The 27,504-nt window shown below is 42.7% G+C and overlaps 1 protein-coding gene and 1 pseudogene across 1 annotated transcript; both read right to left on the bottom strand.

Moving 5' to 3' along the window:
- Positions 1-6,639: 6,639 nt before the first annotated feature.
- Positions 6,640-9,581, bottom strand: LOC133366304 (goannatyrotoxin-Vere1-like). Its single transcript, XM_061589264.1, has 3 exons — positions 9,394-9,581; positions 7,841-7,933; positions 6,640-6,727 (listed from the first exon to the last, which is right to left on the bottom strand). The coding sequence occupies exons 1-3, from the start codon at positions 9,579-9,581 to the stop codon at positions 6,703-6,705; spliced, it is 306 nt and encodes a 101-aa protein (XP_061445248.1). The 3' UTR covers positions 6,640-6,702.
- LOC133368113 (5S ribosomal RNA) lies at positions 7,590-7,708 on the bottom strand (annotated as a pseudogene).
- Positions 9,582-27,504: the final 17,923 nt, after the last annotated feature.

Raw genomic sequence — 27,504 nt, 5'->3', positions numbered from 1 at the left:
AAAGGCAGCACGCCTCATAGGAAACCCTATGCTAATTCACTACAATTTCCTAACTACACTGTAGACATGCTCTGCAACGTGTGGAAGGAGTTGATTCAGCGCCCAATTCTGAACGCGGCAGACTTAAATAGAGAAGGTCTTCGAGCGTAACCTCTCACTCCTGCACACACATGCCCTGTGCCCCGTCCGCTTCTCCAGTCATTGTGTGTGCGGTGAAGGGGGGCAAACATCCAAAGCCTCATCGGACAGAACAGGTTCCTTATTGGCAGGTTGGGGAGCAGCGGGTGGGAAAGCATCGGACGTCTCTAGGACCCTGCTTGTTGAAGGAGGAGTTACTGCTTTCTCAGGAGCATCCCTTAACGGTCCCGGGGGTGTGCTTGGAGGCTGAGGGCTGTCTTCTCGGAGGGCAGGGCTATCCGTGGGAACTGACGGGGCGGCAAGCTCGCTCTCTTCCTCAAGGTCGGGACTAGCCTCAACAACAACTGGAACATCCATGCTTTCTAACTGCTGTGGCACCTGAAACTCATGCCTTTCCCCTCCCCGCTCCTCATGAGAGGGCCTGGGCTCAACAGGGAGTTACAAAGGATGTGTCTGCTAGAGTTACTGATGAAGGCTCATACAGCCATTCCTTGTCCCAGCTGGCTGGTGAGGACTGTCTGCAGGCACCAAGGCCAAGCATAACGGCAAAAGAGATAAATGCTAACAAGAACATTGGAACTTGTCAGGCAGAGGAAAATGAAAGCGACTCCGCAGAGTCAGAAACTGACATGTCTCCAAGGTCACAGAGGATAGAGAAGAGACGGTTATAAGTAGCCCAGTTTTGTCCACCCCCCCTTGCAGCTCATACTGAGAAGAGCCTGTTAAGTGCCTGCCCTATTTCTGTATATATAGAAGTAGTGCTGTGCTTATTTGCTGTTGCTACAACTCATCTGCTGTTGCTTCCCATGTCTAGTATGCCTATTCCTGTTTGAAACCCTGTTTAGGACTACTATGAGATGCTAGATCCCTGTTCTGATTTCTGGAATAAAGCTTTATGCAGAAAAACCCAGGACTCAGAGACTGCTTCTCTGGTTGGGAACCAGGACAGCAAGTTTCTCAGTCAGGTGCACAAAATCAAGAGCAGTAATGGTGCCTCGTTTTGTTTCAGCTTGTGACAACTCCATCTCTTCAGAGGTGCATGTGCTATTAGCCACTGTCAAAGAAGGAAAAGTTTGACTATGAGTGCTTCCAGATGGGGCCTTAATTTGCAAATGGGTTGTTGACAGCAGGTGTATTTTAAATCTATCAGATTTTCCTCAGAAAACATAAATCTGGATTAAATGGGGGGGGGGAAATACCACCTGGCATTTTGATGCCAACAACATTGTGTGGACGCTGCAAAAAACTGTATGAGGAGCATCAATCCCACAATAAACACCCATCTGGAAGCACCCTCTTAGGGCTTCACCATACCTTTGTACCACACTCGTGGATATATACCACAGATACCATGGCCAACCACATTCCTCTTTTAAATGAAACACTAGGTTCAACAGAATAGCTGTTTCCATGGGTTGGCATGGAACCCATCAGCCAACCCTTGAGTCTACTTGCAACTTTGTCTGTAGTCTTTCGCTGAGGGAGGAGCCTAGACTGTGGCCACATTCACACATGACATTTATTCCTCCATTATTCCACTTTAAATACTCGTGGCTTCCCCCAAAGAATCCTGGGAAGTGTGGTTTGTGAAGGGGCCTGAGAGTTGTTAGGAGGCTCCTGTTTTCCTCAGAGGGCTACAATTCCCTGAGTGGTTTAACAATCAATCCCTCTTCCCAGGGGATTCTGGGAATTGTAGGTCTCTGAGGGAATTAGGAGTCTTCTAACAACTCTCAGCACCCTTCACAAACTACACTTCCCAGGATTCTTTGGGGGAAGTCATGACTGTTTAAAGTGGAATAATAGTGGAATAAATGTACAGTGTGAATGCAGCCTATGGCACATCCACACCATACATTTAAAGCATGTGGCTTCCCCCAAAGAATTCTGGGAATGGTAGTTTCTTTAAGGTGCTGGGGATTGTAGCTCTGTGAGGGGTAACCTGCAGTTCCCAGGATTCCTGGTGGGAAGCCATGTGCTTTAAATGTATGGTGTGGTCAAATGCAAGGATATAGAAGAGACTGCCATAAACATGTCTATGTATCCCTATCATCTTATTTGTTTATTTATTAAATTGGTTAGCTGCTTTTCTACACACACGCGCACTCAAAGCGACTTACAGTTAATAAAAATTAAAATAAGATTTGGACAGACAGACAGACAGACAAAGAAAGAAAGAAAGAAAGAAAGAAAGAAAGAAAGAAAGAAAGAAAGAAAGAAAAAGAAAGAAAGAACAATACATAAGGCAATGGAGCAACCCTTCTTAGGAAGGCTAAACAACAGAAGCCCTCCAAAAGTCTTCCAAAGTTAAAAACCAAATGCCTGAGAGAAGATAAAATGTTTTTGCTTGTACCTAAAGCTAGATAATGATGGTGCCAGGCATACCTCCCTCGGCAGAGTGTTCCTGGGGAGAGATTCTTACACTTGATGATGTGCAATCTCTTTATAGATATTCCTGCTGTAGATATTTATCTTCTAGTGCTCCATACTCCTAAGTGCATTAACATATGCATTCTATAGATTTATATTATTAGTATTTCCTGTCCTTCATCCTAAAAGGAGTCCAGGGGCTTGTATTCTAAGTCCAAATTTAAATTTCTGCCACAACATTTCTACATGGAGTGAGATACTTACCTAAGTTATTATCTACGCAGTGGTTTACTGTGTGTTTGCTGCTACTCACATTTCCTCTTAATTTGCATCATTCACATGACATTACCGGCAAACAGAAGCTATCACACAGTTCCCCCTGTAAATATGTACTAACACAACCTGCTGATAATATGAAAAGTTGAGGAAAAATACTTCTCCACTCCGCTTCCTCAAGTGGTTACAGACTTCAATGTTTTTAGGTGTGTGTGTCAATTGTTATTTTTTCATACGCCCCTTGGCATGCCCACTATATCCTCCCTTCTTTCATTTTGTTCCCTGTGGGTTGGCAAGCAATTTCCAGCTCGTCTCCTCCATTCTGCTGGCTTTTTTATGTTGTTGCAAACAGCCTCAGGGGGCAGACTAATGGCAATGTTCTACAGCTATTTACTGCAACAAGTAGCCCCAATTCTTGGCAGGTGAATGGTGCCTTTATTTCCTTTTTTTACCCCTAACCTGTGTGCAAAGGTGTAATACTGCTCAAACAAAGGTTTGTACTTTCAGCTGTACCAACTCAAAATAAAAAATAATCAGTGGATTTGGTTACTACTAACATCATGCTGTTAGCATGGTGGTTTACTGTGTGTTTGCTGCTACTCACATAGGTGGCATCACCTATTTATTTCTTTCTTATTTGCAGATACCTAAAGAGTGGGGAAATATTTTTTCCCCTTTTTCTCCTAACTTGTGCGCAAAGGTGTAGCACTGCTCAAACAAAGGTTTGAACTTGAGTTGTATCAACTCAAAATAAACTTGTCCAGTTAGTTTCTTTGTAATTGCCATGCTGGGCACCTGATTTAGTATATCTAAAGGCAGGTGATTATCCGGTGATGGATTAGGAGACTAGCCCTTCAGTCTTAGCTTGCTGGGGTACTTAAGTAGCTTTTGTGTAGATGAAAGTTGAAAAAGTATCAGTATATGAGAACTCAAAGCAGAAATAATAGCAGCAATACAAATAAATGTAAAAGTCATAGATCATCTAGCACAACATATTATAATTGGTAAAACAGGAATAAAATCAATTCATTTGCCCACAAAGATCATTGGCAATTCAGATGAGGTACAGCAGGGGACAAAGTTTCAGAACTCCTGATCTAGAGTGTTTACACTAATTTAGGGTCCTCTACCCATGGGGTATTAACAGAGGAAGGTGTGTTCTTTCTCGACCCCCCTTTTGCCCACCATTTTTGGGGGTTTTCTCCTGTATATTTTTTTAAGGAATCTACTGCAGCTAGTAAAATTAATTGAGTATGCTCGATTCCCTAGCAACCAGAGGGAGTGGAAATGTAAAATTAGAGGGTGTGGTCATTAGGAAACTGAATGATTGATCCTTCATAAAGGAAGGACTGCTGGTGTGAATTGAAAATACCATATTTGCAGCTAGCATTGAGCACTCACTGCAGACAGTGCAAATAGAAAATGGAGGTGAAAACAGCATCTTTAGTAGAAATACTCCTGTGTGGATAAGCCCTCAGTCAGCTTTAAAAACACCAATCTGTAGGAGGCCTCAGACAGTGTAGCAGTGTTTCCCTTCTAACAGCATCATTTTCTTTGTCCCATTTGATGTTGATTTTGTACAATGCAAGAAAGACCATATATAATTTATACTCATTATGCAGGTAATCTAGATTAATGCTAAAACCTGAATGAGCCATGCTGTTACCATGTTCCCGGGATCCTGCCTTCATTGCCAGATAGAGTTGTGAGAATATGTCTGTTTTGGTTTCTCTGAGTTTCTCCTTTTTCCAGTCTTAACTTTAGTTCTCCCCATATCCACACTAGTCTGTTATTTTTTAAAACCCTCATGAAAATTCAGCAGCACTTTGGTGCAAGTTTCTCCTAACATACACATTTTAATGCAATTTTGCCTAATGTACACATTTTTGAAAAGCAATTTCCCTTAATATAATGTATTTTGTATGTTAATCTCACCAATGTATACATTTTATGCATATTTAACTCCAGGATATGCATTGCTGCACACATTATTTGGCTGGAGAACTGCACTGCAAAATTTGGAGAAGTCCAAATTTCAAAGGATTGCTGTGTTTCGGTTCAGCTATTCTTTTGTAAAGTGCAAATTAGTTAAGTTCACTTTAAAATGCAAACTGAATCTAATTTCTCCCCCATCCCTATTGCCAGATCAATGTGTCTCTTTGGAATTTGTCTAACAATGAAACCTCTTTCGCAGCAAGTCCTTTTACCATCTTTATTCCTCTTAAGAGTTCTTTTGAACTCCAGCTCCTCTTTAACCCCCTTGCTAGCCCTCTCCTTCCTGGCTGTCTTTTCTTTCTGTATCCCTTTCAGCACCCGCTAGGAATTTCAGTACTGCAGGAGTTATCTCTGTATTTTACATTTATATCCCACCCTTCTTCCACCACGGAACCCAAGACTGTGTACATGTGGTTATCAGGTGGTCTCCCATATAGGTACTGACTAGACCCAAACCTGCTTAGTTTTAGCAGGCTGGTAGCCTCATATGCCTTCTTCAGACCATACCCAAGGGCCTATAAAAGGACTACACTTCAAATGTGGGACTTACAGGCAGAGCTTGGAAAAGTTACTTTTTTGAACTACAACTCCCATCAGCCCAATCCAGTGGCCATGCTGGCTGGGGCTGATGGGAGTTGTAGTTCAAAAAAGTAACTTTTCCAAGCTCTGCTTACAGGCCATGTATTCTGGCATGCTCTATTCAGCATTTGAGGCCTTGCTCCTGGTTCCTTAGCCATCTGATCTGCTGCCGGCTATTAGGACTTGTAAAGCATTCTCAGCAGTGGTGGTACCCACCTTGTGGAATGCCCTTGCAGCTGTCAGTTATATGAATGATGTTCTTCATTGATCCCCCTTTTATGAAGTGATTATCTTGCTATTTAACTGAGTTCTTGGATTGCTGTGTTAATGCTATTCTACTCCACATTTGCTGGTGTGTGTGCGTGTGTGTGTGCATGCGTGCATGCATGCATGTGTGTGTGTGTGTGTGTGTGTGTCCATGGGTTTAAACTTTTTAAATAAATAAATAACATTATGTTTTTGTGATAGGGCTGTAGTCAGCCACTGTGGGAGCCGGTCTCGACTGGAATCAAGGTATAAATGTAATAAATACATGAATGGACATGGATTATGGGCAAATTGATTCCTCCTTTGAAATTTGCCACCAAAAGCAGACTACTTCACAACACTTCATGTTAAGGTCTCAGTCACTGCCTCCAGTTTTCAATACTCTGTCCAAGAATCAGGGCTCATATCGGATGGCTCTGTGGATACTGTTTTCCAATGTACAATTCTCTGGTACCTAGAGAGGAGTGTGTTTGTAATTTCTGTACTCCAGCACCCAAAGAGTGGCCCGCTTGAGATGACAAAAAAGGGGAAATTTGCAGCAGCGTTCTCCATTAAACTTGCTTTTTATTGTGGACGCGGAGAAAATTCATTGAAAATGCATATATTTACATACACACATTCCTCCATACTCACACACACATGTGCATGCACACATATATGATATATAAAATGAAGATCGACCCAGAGTGGACATAGTAGAGTCTTGAACTGGTGAGTCAACACAGATGTCACTACGAATACAACCTAGGCCACCACCAAAGACAGACACACACTCCACTTTGCCCCCAGATGCAAAGATCTCTTGCGGCTCCCCCTGCTGGCTTGTGGAAAGAAGGAGACATGGCTTTATTGCAATGCTGTTAGGGGGGAGGGAGGGAGTGGAAATGTAAGAGATTCTTTCCCAAACCTCTTCAATACTGGATGGGGAAAGTTGAGGTGGGGAGAGGACAGGCCCTCTTTAAAGAAAGGTTTCAGCTCATCAAGGGTTGATTGTTTTAAAAAACGCAAAACGACACCACAGGGTTGAAACGTTTAAAAAGAGGCAGCCAATGCACCATCAGCCGAGGAATGTGAAGGTCGTCACCACACATAGGAGTCATCAGATCTGCAGAAAACAAACAGAGCGTCATGCAACTGAAGAGGAACAATCAAAGCTTTAGATCCATGTCCCAAAGGGAAGACCTTCTACCATCCCACACCATCCAGAGCACTAGCATGCCACCAGGAGGGTGATTTAAATGATATTTTATTATCAAAGATACACTTTCTATGTACAGCTTTTTAGTTGTGGTCCTTGAGCATGTGGGCTAGGGTGGCCTCTAAACCTGAGTAAGTGCCATAAAAGATAAATGATGATATGCTTAAGTTGGATCATGAATGGCTCTGAATCCATGTTGCATGATTCCTGGGATTATTCTGTGTGCGCCTACAGTTTACATTGGGGAAAAGATTAGTATGTTCAGAATGCTGCTTCTCCGCTGCTGAGTAATCTTGCAGTTCTGGCTCTAGAAGCCATTGCTTCTGGATCAGGTGAGGTGGCTTCCAATCAGCCTTGACTCTTGGGCTGCACAAACAGCCCATGTCACACATTTAAAGCACATTTAAAGCCTACGACTTCCCCCAAAGAATCCTGGGAACTGTAGTTTACCCTACCCAGCACTCTTAACAAGCTATAGTTCCCAGATTCTTGGGGGGAACCATGTGTGTGTACATACATGAATGGTGTGTATGTAGCCCTTTTGTTTCTACCTACTAGGCACTAGAAGTGCTGCTCCCCATCCTAGTAGATTACATAGAAATGTTCTCGAGTAAGTATCTAGAACACGCCCTTTTCTTTTAGTTTGTTGTTGTTACATGCCTTCAAGTCGATTACGACTTATGGTGACCCTATGAATATTTTTTGGGTATATTCATAGGGTTTTCATGGTAAGAGGTATTTAGAGGTGGTTTACCATTGCCTTCCTCTAAGCCTATGGCACCTGTTATTCCCAGGTGGTCTCCCATCCAAATACTAACCAGGCCTGACCCTGCTTAGCTTCCCAGATCAGACGAGATTGGGCATGTTCAGGGTAGTATGGCCATAGTCTTTCAGTTTAGCAAACCTTTTTTAAGAGTTGTGGTTGTTAGGGAGAATAGGCTCCAGGTCAGAAAGAAGCAGGTTCTGGATAGGTCTGCTGGGAATACAGGAATTATTACGCCCTACACTGCAGGGACTCACCGTGATTGGCCATTGTGGTCACCGGTGCTGCTGCTGCTATCTCCAAAAATAAGCTCTGACATCAAGGTCTCTGGACTGGATCTCTTGCCATACCTTGTGATGGGAGAAGAAAGCAGAAATATCTGAGTCAATGCAATCCTTTTGTTCCATTGGAGTACACCCAGACCTTTACTCCTCCTCACCACCTTAATTTCAGCAGCTACAAGGCAGGGCCCCAACACAGAATTTGTCTTTGGTGCTTAACCCTGGAACAGGTTTCATAAGGATAAAAATCAAGTGCCTTTGAGAATATGCAGATTGAGCCCCAGCTGCTATCCACACCACCCACCTCTACACATCTGGAGTTGGGGCAAAATCTTTCAGAGCAGAGGGTATGAACATCAGGCAGCCCTAAACCCCAGTGCCTTTCATTTCATAAATTAAGCGATTGCCCAAAATGGTTTGAGAAAGTCAAATGCAAAATCTGCAGTGTAAATCCCAAGAGACTTGTCTGTGTTTGAACATCCTAAGAGTGGAACAGCCAGAGAACAGCAGCTGATCAGATCCAGACTAATCACATAAAGTGACCCTTGGGGTGTATCTCTGCCATTCATGCTCCAGTCCAGGAAAGCTGGCAAAGGTGGGCATTTAGAAGTGGAGCCTACAGGGGCTGTGCTTTTCTGCTGCTCTTCCATCATTTACCAAAGTCAGATCCACCGCTTCCCCACATTCACAGATGGGTCAGAGGGCACGTTCAAGAATGATGTGGTGATAAAAGGAATCTACCTAGAGAGGTCAGGGCTTGCTAATCACCTCCTGGGTCTGATTTCCAATTCAGTTTCTAGGAGACAAAAGTTAATGGGCTATTCCAGGCAGCCACCACTAATGGAGAAGGTGCCTAAATGGGCGTTTTATGGCTGGGCTCCTCATTTACTCCCTTAAAAAGCTACAGGATGCAGCACTCTCTGTAAACAAAAAGCTACATTCTGTGTGCACATGGCTGCACACAGACCATAGTCTATGTATTCAACAAAGTAGTGATTGTTTGCACAAACAAGTGTTCAGAATGCACTTCCTGAGCCTCACTAACTTATGCACTTACTCAGTCAAAGGGCGGGGGGTACAGACTCTTAGGGGAGAAACTGAAATTTGTTGTGGGAGAAACTGAAATTTGGTGCAGAAACAGTCCAAGCTTGAAGACAGATGTCATATAAAAAGAGGATTCATAGTGGCTTCCTTCCAGTTTCACAGCTGATGACAGACATGCCTGCCAGTGAATTGAATTCTGTCTTAGCCAGCAGCTTTGCCCTGGCTTACCCACACATTCACTCACTCCCACTGCTGCCTTCACCCGGAGAATGTTAACAATGTGTGCTCCAGATAGGAGGAGGCTGTGCCCCTTCCTCTTGAGCCCTGAACATAACACCCATTCCTCACCAACATTCAGTATACAACAAGGGTGTGCTTGCCCACGTGGACAAATGCCCATGTGCACGATATGGACCCGGCACACAGAACCACTCAAGAAGCCACTGTTGCGCCACCCCAGAACCCACACATATGCCCCTGCACACCTCTGCCGTGTCACCAAATTAATGTAATGCCGAAGAGCAGAGAAGTATTTGGCCATTTCTTCAGGGGAAGCGTCTTCTCCGGGGCTCTCGGGTTTGGGAGGGTAGGCATCCACTAAGGTTCCCAGACAGAACATGATGCACGCAGCGACGGCAATCATGAGGGGCCAGGGCTTCAGAGAGGCAACCATCTAGCGAAAATAGACAAGAGTGTACAAAGTCCGATAAAGAGCCTCAATTAGCCAGGTGCCACCAGCTTACCATTGCAAGACCATCCAATGCTTCCTATCCCAAATGGGAAAAGCCAGTTTAAAATTAACTGTCTTACCCATCATCAACTTGCTAAGATTTGGCATGAGCATCAGCCTTACCTAAAACTGCCTGTGCAACAAAACCCCTTAAATGCACTTCACGCTACAGTGAAATGTTCACTTTCTGCACAGTGTCAGGTTCACTGACATGCCCTTTCCCCCTTTATAACAGATTCCCCCTTTATAACACATTTACGTTCAGCATAGCAGTTAGTTCTTCTGCCTCTTGAAGCGTCTGCTGCAAACGCTTCAGGAAACAGCTTAGCAGTGAGCAGGAGGGTATATGAAGTGTGGATTCTGAAGGAAGCACATGGATAATGGAGCAAGAGTGTAGCTTCCTGTACAAAGTTGTGAAGACTGTCAGGTATCATCTTCCACGGTACACCTCCATGCTAAGTGAGGGAGGAGAAAACCATGCTGTGGAGATCAGCACAGCCGGGTGGATTTCAAGGTGTAAACATCCCTTAGAAAAAGGATGGAGAACCTGTGGCCCTCCTGATGTTGTTGGACCACAACTCCCATCATCCCTGACCATTAGCCTGATGGAAGTTGAAGCCTAATGACTTCTTCACCTATCCAGATGGGAAAATTAAACATTGTGGAGAAGTTGTACATTACTACATTTCCTGGCCCACTTTAAAAGGTTGTGCAAAAAATATTTCGGGGAGAGTCATCTAGCCTCTGGAAGCAACAACCTGAGCAATTTCCCAGTTGAATTCTGTTTAACCTTTTCTCCCTTCTTTTATTCCACAACTTCAGTCAAGAACTTATATTTTTTCTGAAGTCTAGGGAGTCATCATGGGGGTATATGGAGATATATCTTATATATATATATTGGAGGATGCCAGGACTTAACTCTGAAGCATGTGCAGAAATAACAAAAGATAATGCCTCAGTCTGAACGTGTTCAAAGTACCTTCTCACAGCTCAGCATGATGGCAGCAGTTCCAAGCATTACAGTGCAGAGAATGGATATGTGGAGCTGGTTTTTAAAAGCAAAACCCAGTGTGCATCTGAGAAGAGTTGCACCTCTGCTCTCACGCACGGCCTCCCTCCTTGCAGCTTCTCTCCTCAAAGGCGTCTCCCTTAGCCAGGATCCGTGCCAGGATCCAGGCCCACAGTTGGGTGAAAAGTGCCTGGAGAGAGGGTCAAGGGGAAGGTTCTCTATTCCAACCTTCCCGTCTCTTTTGTATTTAAAACCAAATCTCCTCCCACCCTCTTCTTTCTACACATTTAAACATAGAATTGCCTCCAAACACACAGAACTGCTTTGTTTGGTCACCTCAAAAAGCCCTCAGAATCTACAAATTAAGTCATGTTTTAATCTGTCTCTTATTCCCTGGCCCCTGCAACATTATTTTGTTCTGAAAAGAAGCACAGCAGAGTGAAGAGACTCGCGACGCACCCACCACCACCACCCATTTCCTACCTCCCTGTCCCAGGTACTCACCATAAAAAGGAGGTAGGAGGTAAAAAGCCGGATGCGAAGTGGGATGGCAAGACTCGGCCAGTCGTCTGGAAATTTCAAGTTGTCTCTTGCTGATGCCTCTGTGAATAGCTCTCTCAACCAAGGGTTTATATCCTTGGTAGGTGGGCAAATAAAGGAGGGGGAGACTCCTCCCCTCCCTCCCCCCTTCCCACTTATTCACTCACTCACCCACCCATCATTTGATGATCGATGCAATCCTGTATCAGGCACCTTGATTACCTCTGTGAGAAAACTGCACTGCACATGCCAAGGGAGGGGGAAGCTGAAAGGAGAACAGGGTGAACCACAGAGAGTGGGAGGCGGGTGAATTCAGAGATACGGCAACTGGAGCCAAGCTCTTTACATGTTTAAACATCTGGAACTTTTGATGGCCATTGAAAGGACTGGGATGATAGAGATTCACACATTCATAACGTTGAAGAGTGAGGCATATAGTCTCTAAGAAATTAGAGTCACCCACAGAAACTGATCAGCTGCAAGTTTAAGATGAATATTTTTTTTAAAAAAGGGGGGCTTCACTCACACAGTGGCAGAAGTAACTTGTTAGTGTCGGTGCTGACAAATATTGTGAGTGATGCACACTAATATATTAAAGAGCTTGGAAATCTGTTAAGAATAAGTATTCTATTACCACAATGACCAGAATTAAGTTTAACTTTCAGGCTGACAAGAGGAGAGGGATGGCACCCCACTTGTGAACTGTGCTGTGGTGTCCAGTTGGGTACTCTGAGAAGAGAGGATGCTGAACCAAATCAGCCACATATCTACCACATTTATATCTGGCTCATATTGCCATGTCAAAATATAGGAGTTTGGTGGAATTTTTCAGTGGGATAAAATTATTCAATATTTCCATGTCCCAGAGAAATCTTACCTCAGATGAAACAATGCTGCCAAGTTTACTTTTTTTTTTTTATAGAAAACAGCAACAAATTTATTTTCTTGTACTGAACAGTAGACAGCCCATTTTCCTCTCTTTTACCCCTGGTAATATTCCCCAATTGGATAGCCACATTTTAAGATATTACGGTGTGATGTCTGTTTCCTATGCAACTTATCACATCCATTTTTGTGTTTGTAAAGTAGATGCCTGCTGGCAGACATTGAGGGTGCCAAAATGGGAGATGCCAATGGGGACGCAAAGCAATGTCCCCTAATGTACTGCATTTTGATGTTACTTTCACTAATATATGCATTTTTATGCACATTTTACCCTAGCATATAAATTTTTGTAGACATTGCTTGTCTGGAGAACTGCATTTCAAGAATTTGGAGAAGTACAAATTTTGAAGGATGGCTGCATTTTGGTTTGCATATTGTTTCAGAAAGTGCCAATTAGGTAGATTTGCCTTTAAATGTGAATTGAATCTAATTTACCCCCTTTCCTGCATCAGCTGTAGAGCCTTGTGAGCCCAATGGGGAGGTCTGATAGCCTAATTAGGCCTGTAGGCCAGAGGTTCCCCACCACCAATTTAGAAGCAACTGAAATTAATGGGCTACATTTATTCAATTGTCCATTCAGAAGCAGATACAGACCACACCCTTCCTCCAGTCGTTGCCCCAGGCAGGCTAAACCCTCTCTTTACCACCAAAATAGTTGTGGAAGGGGAGCTTTCTCTGAGTCCAACTCCCCCCCTCCACAGTAAATTTAGGTGGGAGGAAGGGGGCAAATGAATTTGTAAACGTTCTTTGCCACTTTTCCTTCTGTCTGCAATTTTGCCAAGGTTTCCAGTTAACAATATTCAGAAGTTCAAAAAGTGTTACAGGCAACAAAATGTAGTTAAAACCACATCAAAATGGTCTCAGTTCCACAAGAAGGGGTGTTTTTCATACAACACAAAAGTCTATAGAGATGTTAAGGCCTGGTGGAAAAAATGAAAAATTTGGGGGGGAAAGGTTTTTCCAGAATTTTTCTGGTTTTTCCCCAAAGAATTGGAAAAAAATGGTAATAATGTTTCCAAATTACTCTTATTTTTTCTGGGCCTTCACATCTCTAAAAGTACAACATGTGCAAGTGAAAATTTTAATTTGTTGTTCAACCAAAGGGCCTTAATTATTTTAACACAAAATACAACAACCATGGATGCAAATCCCAAAACAGAAGCTGTCTTCAGAGGCAGTCCCACATATATATTTCCATACATAGTCTAAGCTGGAGTTTCCCAGAGCATGGATAACTCAAATAGCCTGTTCTCAGTTATCCATGCACTGAAAACCTCCTAGTCATAACAGTTTATATATGTAAGGCTGTCTATGAAGGAAGTTTGCAAACAGCAGTTAGTTCAGAATATGACAGCTAGATTGCTGAATAGGACCAGGGGCTATGATCATATTGTGCTTGTAGTTTCCCAACTGTACTGGCTCCTGATCTGTTTCGGGGCCCAGATCAAAGTGGTGGTCTTGACTTTAGTTCACAGTTTGAGGCAAGGATACCTGAAGGGTCTCCGGTCTCCACACAAGTGACTGCCCATAGTCTGAGATCATCATCAGAGCTCCTTCTCCAGGTTTCCCCACCATCCAGCATAAGGCATGTGGTTACCAAAGAAAGGGGCTTTATTGTGTCATTTTATGTCCTGCCCAAACAGGACAAAGACAGATACGGACACATGGGTAAGCTTTTCTTTAATAGATTTAATAGAAAGTTTAAATTCAGAGCGCTTCATGAATTATCTTAGAGATTACACAGGGTTCAGCATCATTACTAGGAATAGCTAAGCATGACCATGCTGATCTAAGACGCTGTCACAGTAATTAGACGCACCTCCTTACCAGCCTTAAGTAAGGACAGACTGGCTATCTACTTGCATAAGGAAAGTGCCACTTTTGGGAGCATGCGCACATATGCAGGGCCGGTGCTATCATTAGGCCAACTAGGCAGCCGCCTAGGGCGCAGACCTCAGAGGGGCGCAGTAAATCAGCAACAATTTTTACTGCAGTTGCTACAAACTGGGCAGCTTCATAGGTTGCAAACTTGCACTGGTCATTCAGAAGATTTTCCTGGTGGGATTTTGGTGGGGTTAATCTGTTGCAGCATAAACAAAAGAGTCTCGTGACACTTTATAGATGAACAAATATATTGTTGTGACATAAGCTTTCGTGGGCCAGAACCCATTTTGTCAGATACATTGAATGTTCTAATTAACAGTAACTTTGTCTGACAAAGGAGCACACAATTGTTTCCTGGGAATTGCAGAGAGAGGATAGGGTTGCCATATTCCAGTTACACAAATCCGGGCAGGTTAATTTGCATATTATGTAAAGTATTTGCATATTATGCAAATATCTGCATATTATTTGCATATTATGCAAATATTTGCATATTAATATTTGGATTGTCCAGTTGTTTTGTTTTTGTGCCTAGGAATTACCACCAAAAGCTGGGGAAAGATGTGAGAAAACTTTTTTTTAAAAGCAACATTTTCAGCCTTAAATGCTTAGACTCTAGTTTCCAACACTATGGAGTATTTATTGATTGATTAAGAGAATTTATATCCTGCCCTTTTGCTGTTAAAAACAGAGCTCAGCACAGCTTACAAATATAATAAAAACAATAAAAATACACAATCAATATAAAAACATAATAAAAACACAAAATAGCAGCAAACATAAAGTAAGTCAGGGCAGCAGTACGGTTAACCATATACGATATATTTCAAAGATGTGGTGGGTGGAGAAAAACAAGAAGCCAAAATGTTAGGAAAAGGAGTTTTTCACACCACATGCTCAGTTCTAAATACTGTTGCAGCAAGTTTTACAAGTTCCTCCAGTATTCCACTGGTGCAGGCACTCAGACATTCAAAGTATCTGTATGTTTCTTAGGTTTTATAAAAGCAGAGCTTTGCTTAACTCAAAATTTCTTCTCCCTTTGAGCAACCACATCTACCTCCATACTCAAAATGAAACTGGGCCTGGAAGTGTGCAACAACCCCACACATACCTTGCTAATTAGATTATCAATGCCAGGATGTCTGGCTTATCGACTACTCTCCTGCTTCCCCCCCCCCCCCGGGCATCATGAAAGACCCAGTCCTGGGCTCAGAAACAAAATAAATATTTTATTTATTTATTTTCATTTCTAGACCGCCCATAGCTAATAGCTCTCTGGGCGGTGTACAAAACGAGATTAAAATACAATATAGAATAAAATCAGAAACAAAGGAACACATTAAACTAAAAACATTAAACATAAAGCATTAAACATTAAAATGCCTGGGAGTATAGCCAGGTCTTAACCTGGCGCCTAAAAGAAAGAATCGTAGGTGCTAGGCGTATTTCCTCCGGTAAGCTGTTCCATAATTCGGGGGCCACCACAGAAAAGGCCCTAGATCTAGTAACAGTCCTCCGGGCGTCCTGGTGAGTTGGTACCCGGTATCTGGTCCTCTTCAAAGTATTGATATGCCTCTTGTTTTAATTGAAATAATAATTATAAATTCTTGTTCTTATCACTAATGGGAGTTAATTATCTTGCTGCTGTTGCTTCTATGGCTGTAACAGAGTGAGGTTAAAGATCAAGTGAAATGCAAATAGGAAAAAAAAACACAGAAGGCAGTAACACTTTCCTAAATGTAATACCATACCAACCACAACAAGATTCCTATGAGTAAGGCAAAAAACTAAGCATCTCACAACCAGTCAGGATTCCTAACCAAAAACCAAAAATATGATAAATGAAGAAATATTTATATAAGCATGACTATCAAATATATTTATTATTTACACAAACTGTAAAGATATTTATAGTGCAATCCTAGGTTTATTTATTCAGAAGCAAGTCCCAGTGTATTCAGTGGGGTTTACTCAAACAGGGACAGAAATGCAACCTCAAGTGATAAGCAACTTCATTCACACAACCCAAAATTTCGAATCATGCCACTTTACGCTGTTTTGCAACTGTTTATACTTGTTTTTATGGTTATTGGATTTTAAATGGCTTTATTTCTTGTTGTGAGCTGCCAGGGTGTTGGAAAGACTCCATACACGCACACGCACACACTGCAGATGTATGAATACATACAGCCCATATAATAGTTTATTGTCAAACCAGTTGGTCATTGCAGAAAAATCAGTATTACTTTCCTACAGAATAAAAACTGTAATACCTAAGTAAGCCCTGCCTACTTGCTTTAAAATAGGACTGGAGAAGGTGGCAGAAAGAGTTAGAACACAAACACAATTCTTTTTTACATTCACTCCAAAGTCCCATTGATTTTGAGCACATTCATAACCATGTCTACTCAAAAGTAAGTCCTATTGAATTCAATGGGATTTACTCTGGGCATATGGGATTAGCATTGCTTTTACAAAAAGCAAGCATTGGGAAGGTTTTCAAAACACTGCCCAAGAACTGACTCCTGCACACAAGAGAAAAAAACTGAAATGTATATACTTACCCAATTTATTAGATTTTCAGATAAACGGGGGGGGGGGGAACCACCATTTTGTTTTCTAGACACTGCCTCAGGTCAATGAAACTGAAACACAATCCCTGATTGGCTGCAATCCTGAACGGGCGGGGTTAAAGCTAGGAAGTGCTGTAGTACTGTACACAGTACTGTTTAAAGAAAGATTTAACAGTCGGGGGGGCGGCTGACGTTTTTATGTATATCTCGAGAACCGGACCACCTAGTAACTTAATTTTTTTTTTAAATTAAAGCTGAGAATCTGGGCCACCTAAGGGGCTAGCCGGGCGCCAGGTGGCATGCATAGAATCCGGGTAAAACCTGGCTAACCGGGCAATATGGCAACCCTAAGAGAGGAAGATCCTCCATACCATATATTGTGGTCTCATAACTAGTTTTATGAATATGGCTTTCTCTGGCCCTCTTTTGCATGGTATGCACTGTGGTCAAAATGCCGTAAACACATTCCTGCATTTGCATGGAATAAGAACTGTCAAATAATCTTCACAACCTAGAATCTGGCCTAGTCTGCTTTATACATTAAACAGTATCATGTCACTTGAAGAACCATGACTTCCCCCAAAGATTCCTGGGAAGTGTGGTTTCTTAGAGGTGCTGCAAGTTCTTAAAAGACCCCTCTTATTTATTTTTATTTGTTTATTTATTAAATTTATATTCTGCCCTTCCACTCAAAAGGAGCCCAGGGCAGCACAGAGCTTTTCCTCACAGAGCTCCAGTTCCCAGAGTGGCTTAAAACTCAATTCCTCTTCCCAGGAAACTATGGGAATTATAGCTCTGTGAGGGGAAGAGGGGTCTCCTAACAACTCTTAACACCCTTAACAAACTGCAGTTCCCAGGATTCTTTGGAGGAAGCCATGGCTGTTTAAAGTGGTATGATACTGCTTGAAATGTATAGAGCAGATGGGGCCTCTGCTTATCTATATTGTGGAGAAAAAATGGGAGTGTAGTTGACCACTGGATCTGACTGAATATCAGTACATTGAAGTCTGTTTTTCCACATGATGTTTTGCAGCAAAGAACCTCCTGCTACTGCAGGTATAAATTGGAAAAACCACAGGAATACAAACAATCAACAATATTTATGCAGTGTAGTGACATGCACTCAGATAAACATACTTTTGGAACAATTTCTAGAGAGGTAGCCGTGTTAGTCTGTTTCAGCAAAACAACAAAAGTCCTGTGGCACCTTAAATAATAACAAGTTTATTGTAAGCTTTTGTAGATTACAATCCAATTCATCAGATGTATGGTTAGCCACAGGGCCAAATTTACGTACAAGCTAAACAAGCTACAGCTTAGGGCCTCACATTACAAAGGGCCTCGCATTAGAAAGAAAGAAAGAAAATCATTCACAACATTGCCACTGGGAAACCATAAACATCAAACAAAATGAAGATAATTTTTGGTAGGTATTGAATATCATTGCTGCGGCTCGCTTACCAACAACAGTAAACAATTCTATAGAACGTCATACTCATGCGGCCTTTTGGATTCTTGCAGAAAACAGCCTGTGTGTCGGCGTCGGCATCGACTGCACTAACCCTATAAGTAATGCACATATGTGGAGCCGAGGTTGGAGCGTATGGTCAATGGTTTGATATGTGTAGTGTGTATACGCGAATCCGAGTCAATTACCAATATGATTTACTTTATCTCGATATGTGAACCACTGTTGTGCACTATTGTGAAGTATTGACGAGCTTTGCATCTTGCAATAAAAGTAAAAAGGTACATTCCTTATTTTTTGTAGTTAGAATTAGTATTATATTATTATACAAATTAAACCAGTGTCTGCGATGCTCATATTGCACAGTTTTTGAAGCAATTTTGTCATGAAATCGATTTTACGCATGTTAAATTGATACTGCTGCTCCTTTTACGTTATTATAACTGATATTATTAAATAATTATTCTATTCATTGATCATCCTTTATTCATTTGTCATCCCCGTGGATTCGCATTTATTTCGTTTTTAATAAAAAATTGTGAATAATTAAAGGCTTATAAAAGGACATGAGTATCCCAGCCATTACTTCTGTTTCTTATTTATTTTTCATGTCTATAAGAACATTATGAGCTGGCCAAATTAGATTTTTTATATTTAATAAAAATGTTATTTAGGTTAAAAATGAAGAGAAGGTTTGAAAGTGAATACTAAAAGAGGAAGAAGAAGCAATTACTAGCAGCTCAAACATCCAGTTTGCCTAAAGTCGACAGTTATTTCACTGTGATAAAAGAAGCTTCATCCGCCAAGGGCGAGGGTGATAATAATCAACTCGACCATCAGCAGCAGAAACCTCAAATATCTACATCATCTGCTTCAACTGTATATTAGTAAAAAATGAGGTGCCGGTACTCATAACTTGATAAAAAGTGCTGTGGGTGCCAGCACAAAGTGGTTGCCACAGGCAGCCAAAAAAGAGGTGCCAGTATCCCATACTGATGGGTACCATCACAAAAAAAGCACTATAGATCACACACAGGTGTGGAGAGGGATTGCAAACAGTAAGGTCAGAGGGAAATAAAATACAGAAAGTACAGATGGCGATAATCAGTGATGAGGGGAGCGCAGAGGCAGTAACATCCTCCCAGTAGCAGGAGTGCTGTGTTCATTGGGATGGGGATAGGGTGGGGCAAGATCAGGGAAGCTCCACAGCAGTGGCAGCAGCCCTGAAGAAGTGCACACACTTGCAGGGCCACCACCACCAGGCCCAGAGCTCTCCTGACCTCATCGCTGCCACCTCCAGGGAGCCACCACTGCCTCCACACACACACCCTCTTCATAAGCTACCACTGGTGTTGATTGAGTAATTAAGAGTTCACAGGACAGTGGATGCTAATAACACGGACATCCTAATAAGCCAGTTAACACATGTAGTGCGGTTGAGGAATGCCCTCTCTAGTGAGGTGTGTCAGTCTCCTTCACTACTAATTGTTTCCCCAAGCATTTGACAGCGGAAAGTCTGGTCCCTGGCGATTCTGAAATTATTAGTTGGAGAGTAGGTGATTGCTTTTAGGAGTTTTTAATTGTTTTTAGAAGGCTGTTTTTAACTGATTTAGACATTTTAATTGTATTGCTTTAGTATTGATATGTTTGCTGCCCTGGGCTCCTTTGGAGGATGGTGCAGCATGCAGAATATTATTATTATTGTTAATAATAATAATAACAACAACAATAATAATTTAAAATCCTGTTGGTTCACAAGTGATAGCATTGAACCTCTTGATGAACTGTCATTCAGCCGTTTTCATGTTGCAGCCTCCCTTTCAAGTCCCTTTGTTCCATTTTGCCCTCTTTAAGGTCAGTCACAGAGTGTCCTGGGAGGGTGAAATGCTGTTTTTGAATATTGCCATTTCTGGTGTCAGATTTATGTCCATTTATTCTTTCGAACAGAGACTGGCCTGTTTACCCTGTGCAGAATGCATTAGTGGCAGATGCTGATGGCATATATCACCTTGGAAGAGAAGCTTGTGAAAATGAACCCCCGATGCTGCGGATGGCATTACTAGGTCCCATAATAGTGTTGCCAGGGGACAGAGATAACATCTGGGTCTGCCACAGGTCTGATCCCTGTACCTGTGTGTATCTGTTATGTGGCCTATTGTCACAGGCCACTGAATAGCTGTTTTAGATTGGAGGGGGCTGTCTGGTGGGTTGTTGTTTTGGAAGTTTGTCATCATGAGTGATTAACAGTTTCAGCCAATAATTCAGCAAAAGAGACTTGGCTTTAGTAGCAATAGGACACACCTCACTTTCATGGCAAAGGTAAAGAGCTGGTGTGTTAGGGAGAAGACTCGGACAAACTCCAATTCATGTAAGTTTCCAAAGCACCAAATTGTTGCCTCATTCATTATTCGAAGAGGCAGAGCTTTAGCTCAGTGACAGACTGCATACTTGCCAAGAATCAAACCTTTTGCTTGCCATCTCTAGTTAGGGCTGAAAAGACTCCTGTCTGAAAAGTAAAAAATCAGTATATATCAGGGACAGAGAACAGGTGGTCCACCAGATGTTGTTGGACTACAACTCCCATCATCCTTGAACATAGGCCATGGTGGCAGCAGCTGCTGGGAGTTGGGAGTCCAGCAACATATGGGTGGCCACAGGTCCCCTTACCCCGGTGTAGAGATTATTGAGCTTGATGGACCAATGGCCTGACTTAGTATAAGGCTGATTCCTTTATTCTTACACATGATGACTATGTACAAGCTGCACTGCCCCACTGACAGGGAGCCACCAGCCACCACTGCAGTCCCTTGATGTGCCATCCGTGCAACCACTTGCACAGCAAAGCCATTCACAGACACTTTGCTTTAGTCACCCTCCCTGTGCTGCATGCACACAGCCGAGTGCCCTGCTCTGGCTCATCTGGAAGTTACAAACCACAAGCTTTGAGAAAGACAGCTTCATACCCTCCCTTCAGAGGTTGGGAAATGTATTAATTCTCTCTCTTTTTTTACTGGTGTTTCTTTCATTGCCTGCCTTGCTGCACTGTATGCTTGGAACTACTTGATGCTACCTTACTCAGGACTCACCTTTTCTGTGTGGCACTACAAGGGATGTATTGTTGTTGTTGTCATATGTGTTCCAGTCAATTACAACTTGTGGCAGCCCTATGAATCAGTGACCTCCAATAGCATCTGTCAAGAACCACCCTGTTCAGATCTTGTAAGTTCAGGCCTGTGGCTTCCTTTATGGAATCTATCCATCTCTTGTTTGGCCTTCCTCTTCTACTCCCTTCTGTTTCCCCCAGCATTATTATCTTTTCTAGTGAACCATATCTTCTCATTATATGATAACTCAGTTTCATCATTTTAGTTTCTAGTGATAGTTCTGGTTTAATTTGTTCTCACACCTAATTATTTGTCTTTTTCACAGTCCATGGTATGTGCAAAGCTCTCCTCCAGCACCACATTTCAAATTAGTTGATTTTGCTCTTATCCCGTTTTTCACTGTGCAACTGAGGGAGTGATTTCCATCCCATCCTCTTTTCATCTCAATCAGCACTGTTTTCGTTCCACTGCAGTTCAGCTTTCACTGACACCTGTGTCTCATTATCACTAGCAATGTTAAAAAAAAAGGCAGAATATAGTTTAATCATTTTCATAGCATTTGCAGACTAAAATCAATGATAGCAAATACCACTCATATTCTCTTGTGTGATTTCCAGTCCTGACCTCCGACAAACATGCAAACTGTGGCTATTTCCATTTATGTTTCCATTTCTGATGAAATTCTCCTACTTCCCTAGGTACAACCTCCTAGTTCTCGTGCCCCAGTAGGATGGTCTTTGGGGAACATCCCTAGTTTGACTGAGCATTTGAAGTTTAAGAAAATGGTGACATATTTGGTCAATGTCTTCACCAGTTCACTTCATCCTATGAGAAAACCCAGCTCAGGCAGGGCAATGGTAGATTGAATGTACAGAGCACTGTTCTTCAATCTTGGCTCTGCAGATATTGTTGGACCACAGCTCCCATCAACCCCAGCCACCTTAGCCAATGGCCAAGGATAATGGGAGTTGTAGTCCAACAACATCTGGTGACCCAAGGTTGAAGAATAGTGGCATAGAGGATGCAGCAGGCAGAGAGGAGGAGGGCAGTTTAAATGGCTCTGGTGAGAATGGATGCTTTAAGGTAGCCCTATTTTCATTTCGTGGAGGATATGCATTGTTGCAAAAAGCATGCCATTTGATTTTCCTTATCACAGGTCAATCTAGCATGCCATAGCAGTTTTCTGTATCCACTCTTCCATTGCTAGAAACTGTTTTTGTCTAGGGGTGGACAAGCCAGTCCATTTCCAGTCCTTTTCATGGATGCATGTGTTCATTCATAAATCCATTTGATCTTGTTTCCACATTAAACTGTGGGATTTTTTTTTTCAATCTACAGAATAATTTGCATGAATATATATATATAAATATATAATGTGTTGGTAGGAAGTTGGTAAAAAAATGCTTGTAACCCCAAGGTTCTCACACACCCCTAAAAAGCATTATACACGTACACACACATACACTTTTGTACTTGTGTACCTTCTCATGGTGAGGCATGCAACGGTGTACGTCACCAGGCAGCCAAATGGCCTCCTCCCACTGCTCTTAATTAGAAGGACAGATGATTTGTTAATGAATCATTACTCTGATGTCCAATGTCCCATTAAAACTCTGATTGCATCAGAGAAATTTCTCCCAGCCTGATCAATAGTCATCCAAACCCCCACTTTATAGACTGATTAGTTGCCCTTTTGTGGTTTTGTTTCATTAACGCTGCAACTTTAGTGGCCAATATTTCAAGTTTTTAGTGTTGCAAACCGTAGGGCCAAGCACCATATAATGTAATCCTGGATTACTTGGCATGGTGGAGCTCTGTGGGACTTTGATCTGAATGTGATGTGGCACTAAGAAGTCATTGACTCATTGGCTTCTCCTCTTCCTCCTCCTAATTTCTCTTCTTCTGGCTCCTGAACATGCTCTCCCCCCCCCGCTACTGTTTCTGATAAATCTGGGTGGTACTAGGGATGAAATTCAATTCAGTTTGCATTAAAGGTGAACCGAAACACCAGCCATCCTTTGACATTCATACTTCTCTGGATTTTTTCACTGCAGTTCTCCCGCCAATGTGTGCAAAAATGCATATGAAAGGGTAACGTGTGCATATCAGTAACGTGTGCATAAAAAAGGGTAATGTGTGCATAAAAACAACATACAAAAATGCAATATGTTATAGAAAATTACTTTGCAAAAATTCAGGGAAATGGCATGCAAGAAATCTTCATGTTAGGGGAAATTGCATGCAAAAATGTGCATGTTGGTACAAACATAGTCCTTCCTATACAATCCAACTCTCATGGTAAGGAGAGGGGCACATTATTGGACAATCATATTTTTCTAGTATAACTTTATGAGAGCCAGTGTGGTATAGTGGTTAAGGAGTTGGACTATGACCTGGGAGACCAGGGTTTGAATCCCCACATAGCCATGAAGCTCACTGGGTGACCTTGGGCCAGTCACTGCCTCTCAGCCTCATGAAAACCCTATTCGTAGGGTTGCCATAAGTTGGAATTGACTTGAAGGCAGTACATTTACAATTAGTATAACTTTAGCCAAAACAACAACAAATCATCCTGTTGCTTTTAAATCAGTGCTGAACAGACTGCTGCGGTGTTACTGAACACAGCATGCAAAAGGCCGATAAGAACCTTTAGCAATGTATAATGGGGAACGGGCTCTTATGGAGAGAATAGGGGTGTCCAGTGCTGATTCCAGGATTTTGAGGGTCCTCTGGCATGCAACCTTCAGTCCGTGTCCGTGTCCGTCCCCCCGATTTGGAAGAGTCAGAGCATGCAATCTGAGAATTCTCTTAGACTGCATCTAATCTTCTTGGATAGTCTGTGCAAACTGAAAATGGTAGTATTGCTAGGGTGGTAGGTCCTCCACTGATCTTGGAGCCGTAGCAAATGCCCAGCCTTACCACAGTCTGGAGCTAGACAAGGGAAGTGTCCCAATTTACATCTACACAATGTTAGAGAGCATGCATCCCCACATGGTTACAACAGACGAAGATTCAGATCTGTTTCCGAGCCCTAACTTTTTAAACCATTGCTCAAATTCCCACAGAAAGAACAGGGGGAGCAGTAGCTCACCCAATCTGAGATCTTTTTTCAAAGTTTGAAATGTCTCAGCAAAAACAGAGTTTTCTTTTCTGCAAGCAACATGTGCTCAATTCCTTCAGCCTGTCCTCACATGGTTTGCTGTAAGTAAGAATACACCTGGTTTCAGGGCCAGGGCCAGGGATGTCTGGGCCCTTGGGCACCAGCCTGCCGTGGACCTGCAACACCCGCACACCCACCCACATGTCCCACCTACCTCTCTATCAGTGCTTAGGAAGGATGCCCTGTGTGCGCATGACTACCATCAACGAAGATGGCGACGGGGGCTTCTCTAAGGGGCTAATGCTCCCGCCACCATCGTGGTTGATGGCACACATGCATGCTATGCTACATGCATGCACATGTCTGCCATCAACCAAGATGAGCCGCTTAGAGAAGCTTCCACCACCATCTTGGTTGGTGGCAGGAATGTATGCACAGCGCACACAGCATTCATGGCAAGGGAGAGGTAAATGGGGCATGTGGATGGGTGTCACAGGCCCATGCAGTCTGTATGGGGGGCTGAGAGCTCCCTCCCTGCAATCTGCAGCAGGATTGGGAGTCGATGCTGCCACAGATCACAGAAGGGGAGCACTACCCTCCCACCCTAAGGAGGAGCCCCTCAGGGGTGCCTCTGGGCCTCAGGGACCCTCAGCCAGGGCCCGACTTGGCCACCCTCTGGTGCCGTCCATATTCACTGCCATAGTTACTACTGAGCCATGATTCAAGGCTGGCCATGTATGCATACACCCCTCAAGGGAAGGATCAGCTTGAAGGTTATCACACATACCCTGTCCTCCTTTCATTTCCTCAGCTGTCATTTTAAGAAGACATCATCCAATATTGATCTTCCCCTTATAAAAAACCCCAGGGGTCTTGTCAGGAGCCAGAGATGGTCCACGCCACAGTGAATGATTGAAAACTAGCCTTGTGGGCGAGACACATGATGCGGAGAGATGACAAGGCCCATCTGACAAATCCTATCATGGATATCACTTACTGTTCCAAACAGCTCTGACAAATCCGTTCTCAGCAGTCCCCGCCAAAATAAATAAAAGGCACACTTAGTTGTAGTCATAACCCACAACTGAACCCACCCACATGTGCTCCAATGGCTGCAGCTGCAGAAGGAAAATTGGATGCTGTGATAATCTCCGACGTCAAAAGGCCCCAAAATTTGAACTGATGGATTGGACAAGAAGGGGAGACAAGTGAATCAGGCTGAGAACTGTGTAAGGACAAGATGATGCTTCCCTCCTGAAGCTGACTGGGTTGGCAGCTGGATCTTTTCAGCGCTGGTGGTGATAGCACAGTGTCCTCCACTGCACCTCAGGGCTATAGTCTGGCTGGGGGAGTGGAGGGTGCAGAACAGGCCATGCAGAACTTGGGATGGGGGTGGAAATTCATTCCATTTGCATTTTACTCTGAATATACCTAACTTACCATTCCTGAACCAATGAGCAAACCAACACACCACTATCTTCCAAAACTCACATTTCCCTGAATTTTGGTGATGTAGTTCTCCAGCCAGTATACACAGAAATGCATATATCAGTGAAAATCTCAAATATAGATGATAGATTCTACAGTATTTTGAATGTAAATATGTAACAATGGCATTGTTGATCTGTAGTGTTTTTTTATTTTGCCTACAGCTTGTGTGTGTGTGATATCTCCCTTTACATTCATACAATCAATAATAAATAAATGAATAAATTACTGAAAATAATTTACAAAACTAAATGTCTTAGGGGAAATTAGCTGCAAAAATGCTTATATTAGGCAAAACTGCATACTAAAGTGTACCTATTGGGACAAATGTGCATGAAAAGGTATGTGAATTTTTTTCAGGCTTTTTTTATTTTAGGGAAAAAATCACAAATTGATGTGGGAATAGGGTGAAATAAATTTGAGGTTGGAAAAATGAGAAATTGAAAGGAACCAGAACTGACACATTCATCCACTCCTGCATGGTACACAAATCTCTGCCTTTCAATACCACACTGCCACTTGCTGCACACTCCCCGTGGTGCCTGATTGCTGCCAGCTCAAACAAAAGCTGGAGGGCAGGACCAGAATTAGGGAGCCAGCAGGCATCATGTGAGCAGAGCAAAGCATGCACACGCATGATGCCTGCTGGGATGTGTGGCCTGGGCTGGCTTCCTCTCTGCCTGCTCAGTTGGTTAGTAGGCTCAGAGAAGATGGCTAATCTCAGCAAGACAACCAAGCAGCCCAGGCCGGACCCTGCAAATTCACTGCCCCCTGCCATCTTCACTGTGTCACATCACCCCCTTTCTTACATTGGCTCTGCATCAACTGCAACCTTCTAGTCTTAAGTAGACTTACAAGGTCATCACTGGCTCATGTTTGTTTGGTTGATGGGCTGATTCTGTTTATGAATCACTTCCCATGTAGTATCTTGGAGCCATTTCACAGTAAAGCCATCATCAAGCAATTAAGAACAATTCCATATGTAAAATCAGTTTAAAACAATTCCATTCTACAAACAATTGAAAATGATTCCATACATAAAAACAATGAAAAACAATTTCATATGCAAAAACAAATCCAAATCCAGTACAGATACAGACTGGGATAAAGATCTCCGCTTAAAAGGCTTCTTGGGAAAATAAGGTCCTCAAGAAGTGGCAAAAAGACACTAGAGATGATATGCAACAGGAGGGAGTTCCAAAGGGTAGATGCCACCACACTAAAGGCCTGATTCCAATATCATACGTGAGACCTATGTGGTCTTATCTCTGTGTTGGAATTAAGGTTGCCAGGTCAGAAGCATCACATACCCTGAGATTTCAGGGGTGGGCCTGAGTGATGTCATTAAGCATGATACATTAAGCATCAACCATAGTTGCTTGGTGCATACAATTCAAACAAAAACATTGCTCTGATTGGAAATTAAGATAGAAATCTTAGCTAAAAGATGGAGCCTGGGGAGGGAACATTTAATCTAGCCAACTTGCTTCTGGCAAGAAGGGTTTAACTGCCCTCAGGCTAGAACAGTCACCAAAAGGCCGTTGTAGGAAGAAAGCCTAGTGTTGTGGAGATGTTAGATGGGAGCACTCAGGAGTAAAGATGGATGTCCCCGAAGGCTGCAATTCTCAACACACTTACTAAGGGACTAAGCCCCATAGAACTCAATAGGACTTCTCAGTAGATATGTTTTGGATTGTGATGTTGGTAAAGCTTGACTAAGTATCCTCTGCAAAGATATCCATAACCAAGCAGGAT

This window comes from Rhineura floridana, chromosome 11, assembly GCF_030035675.1.
Source record: "Rhineura floridana isolate rRhiFlo1 chromosome 11, rRhiFlo1.hap2, whole genome shotgun sequence".
NCBI classification, from domain to species: Eukaryota; Metazoa; Chordata; class Lepidosauria; order Squamata; family Rhineuridae; genus Rhineura; species Rhineura floridana.
Note: the sequence above shows the minus strand (reverse complement) of the source record. Positions and strands in the feature narration are given on the sequence as shown.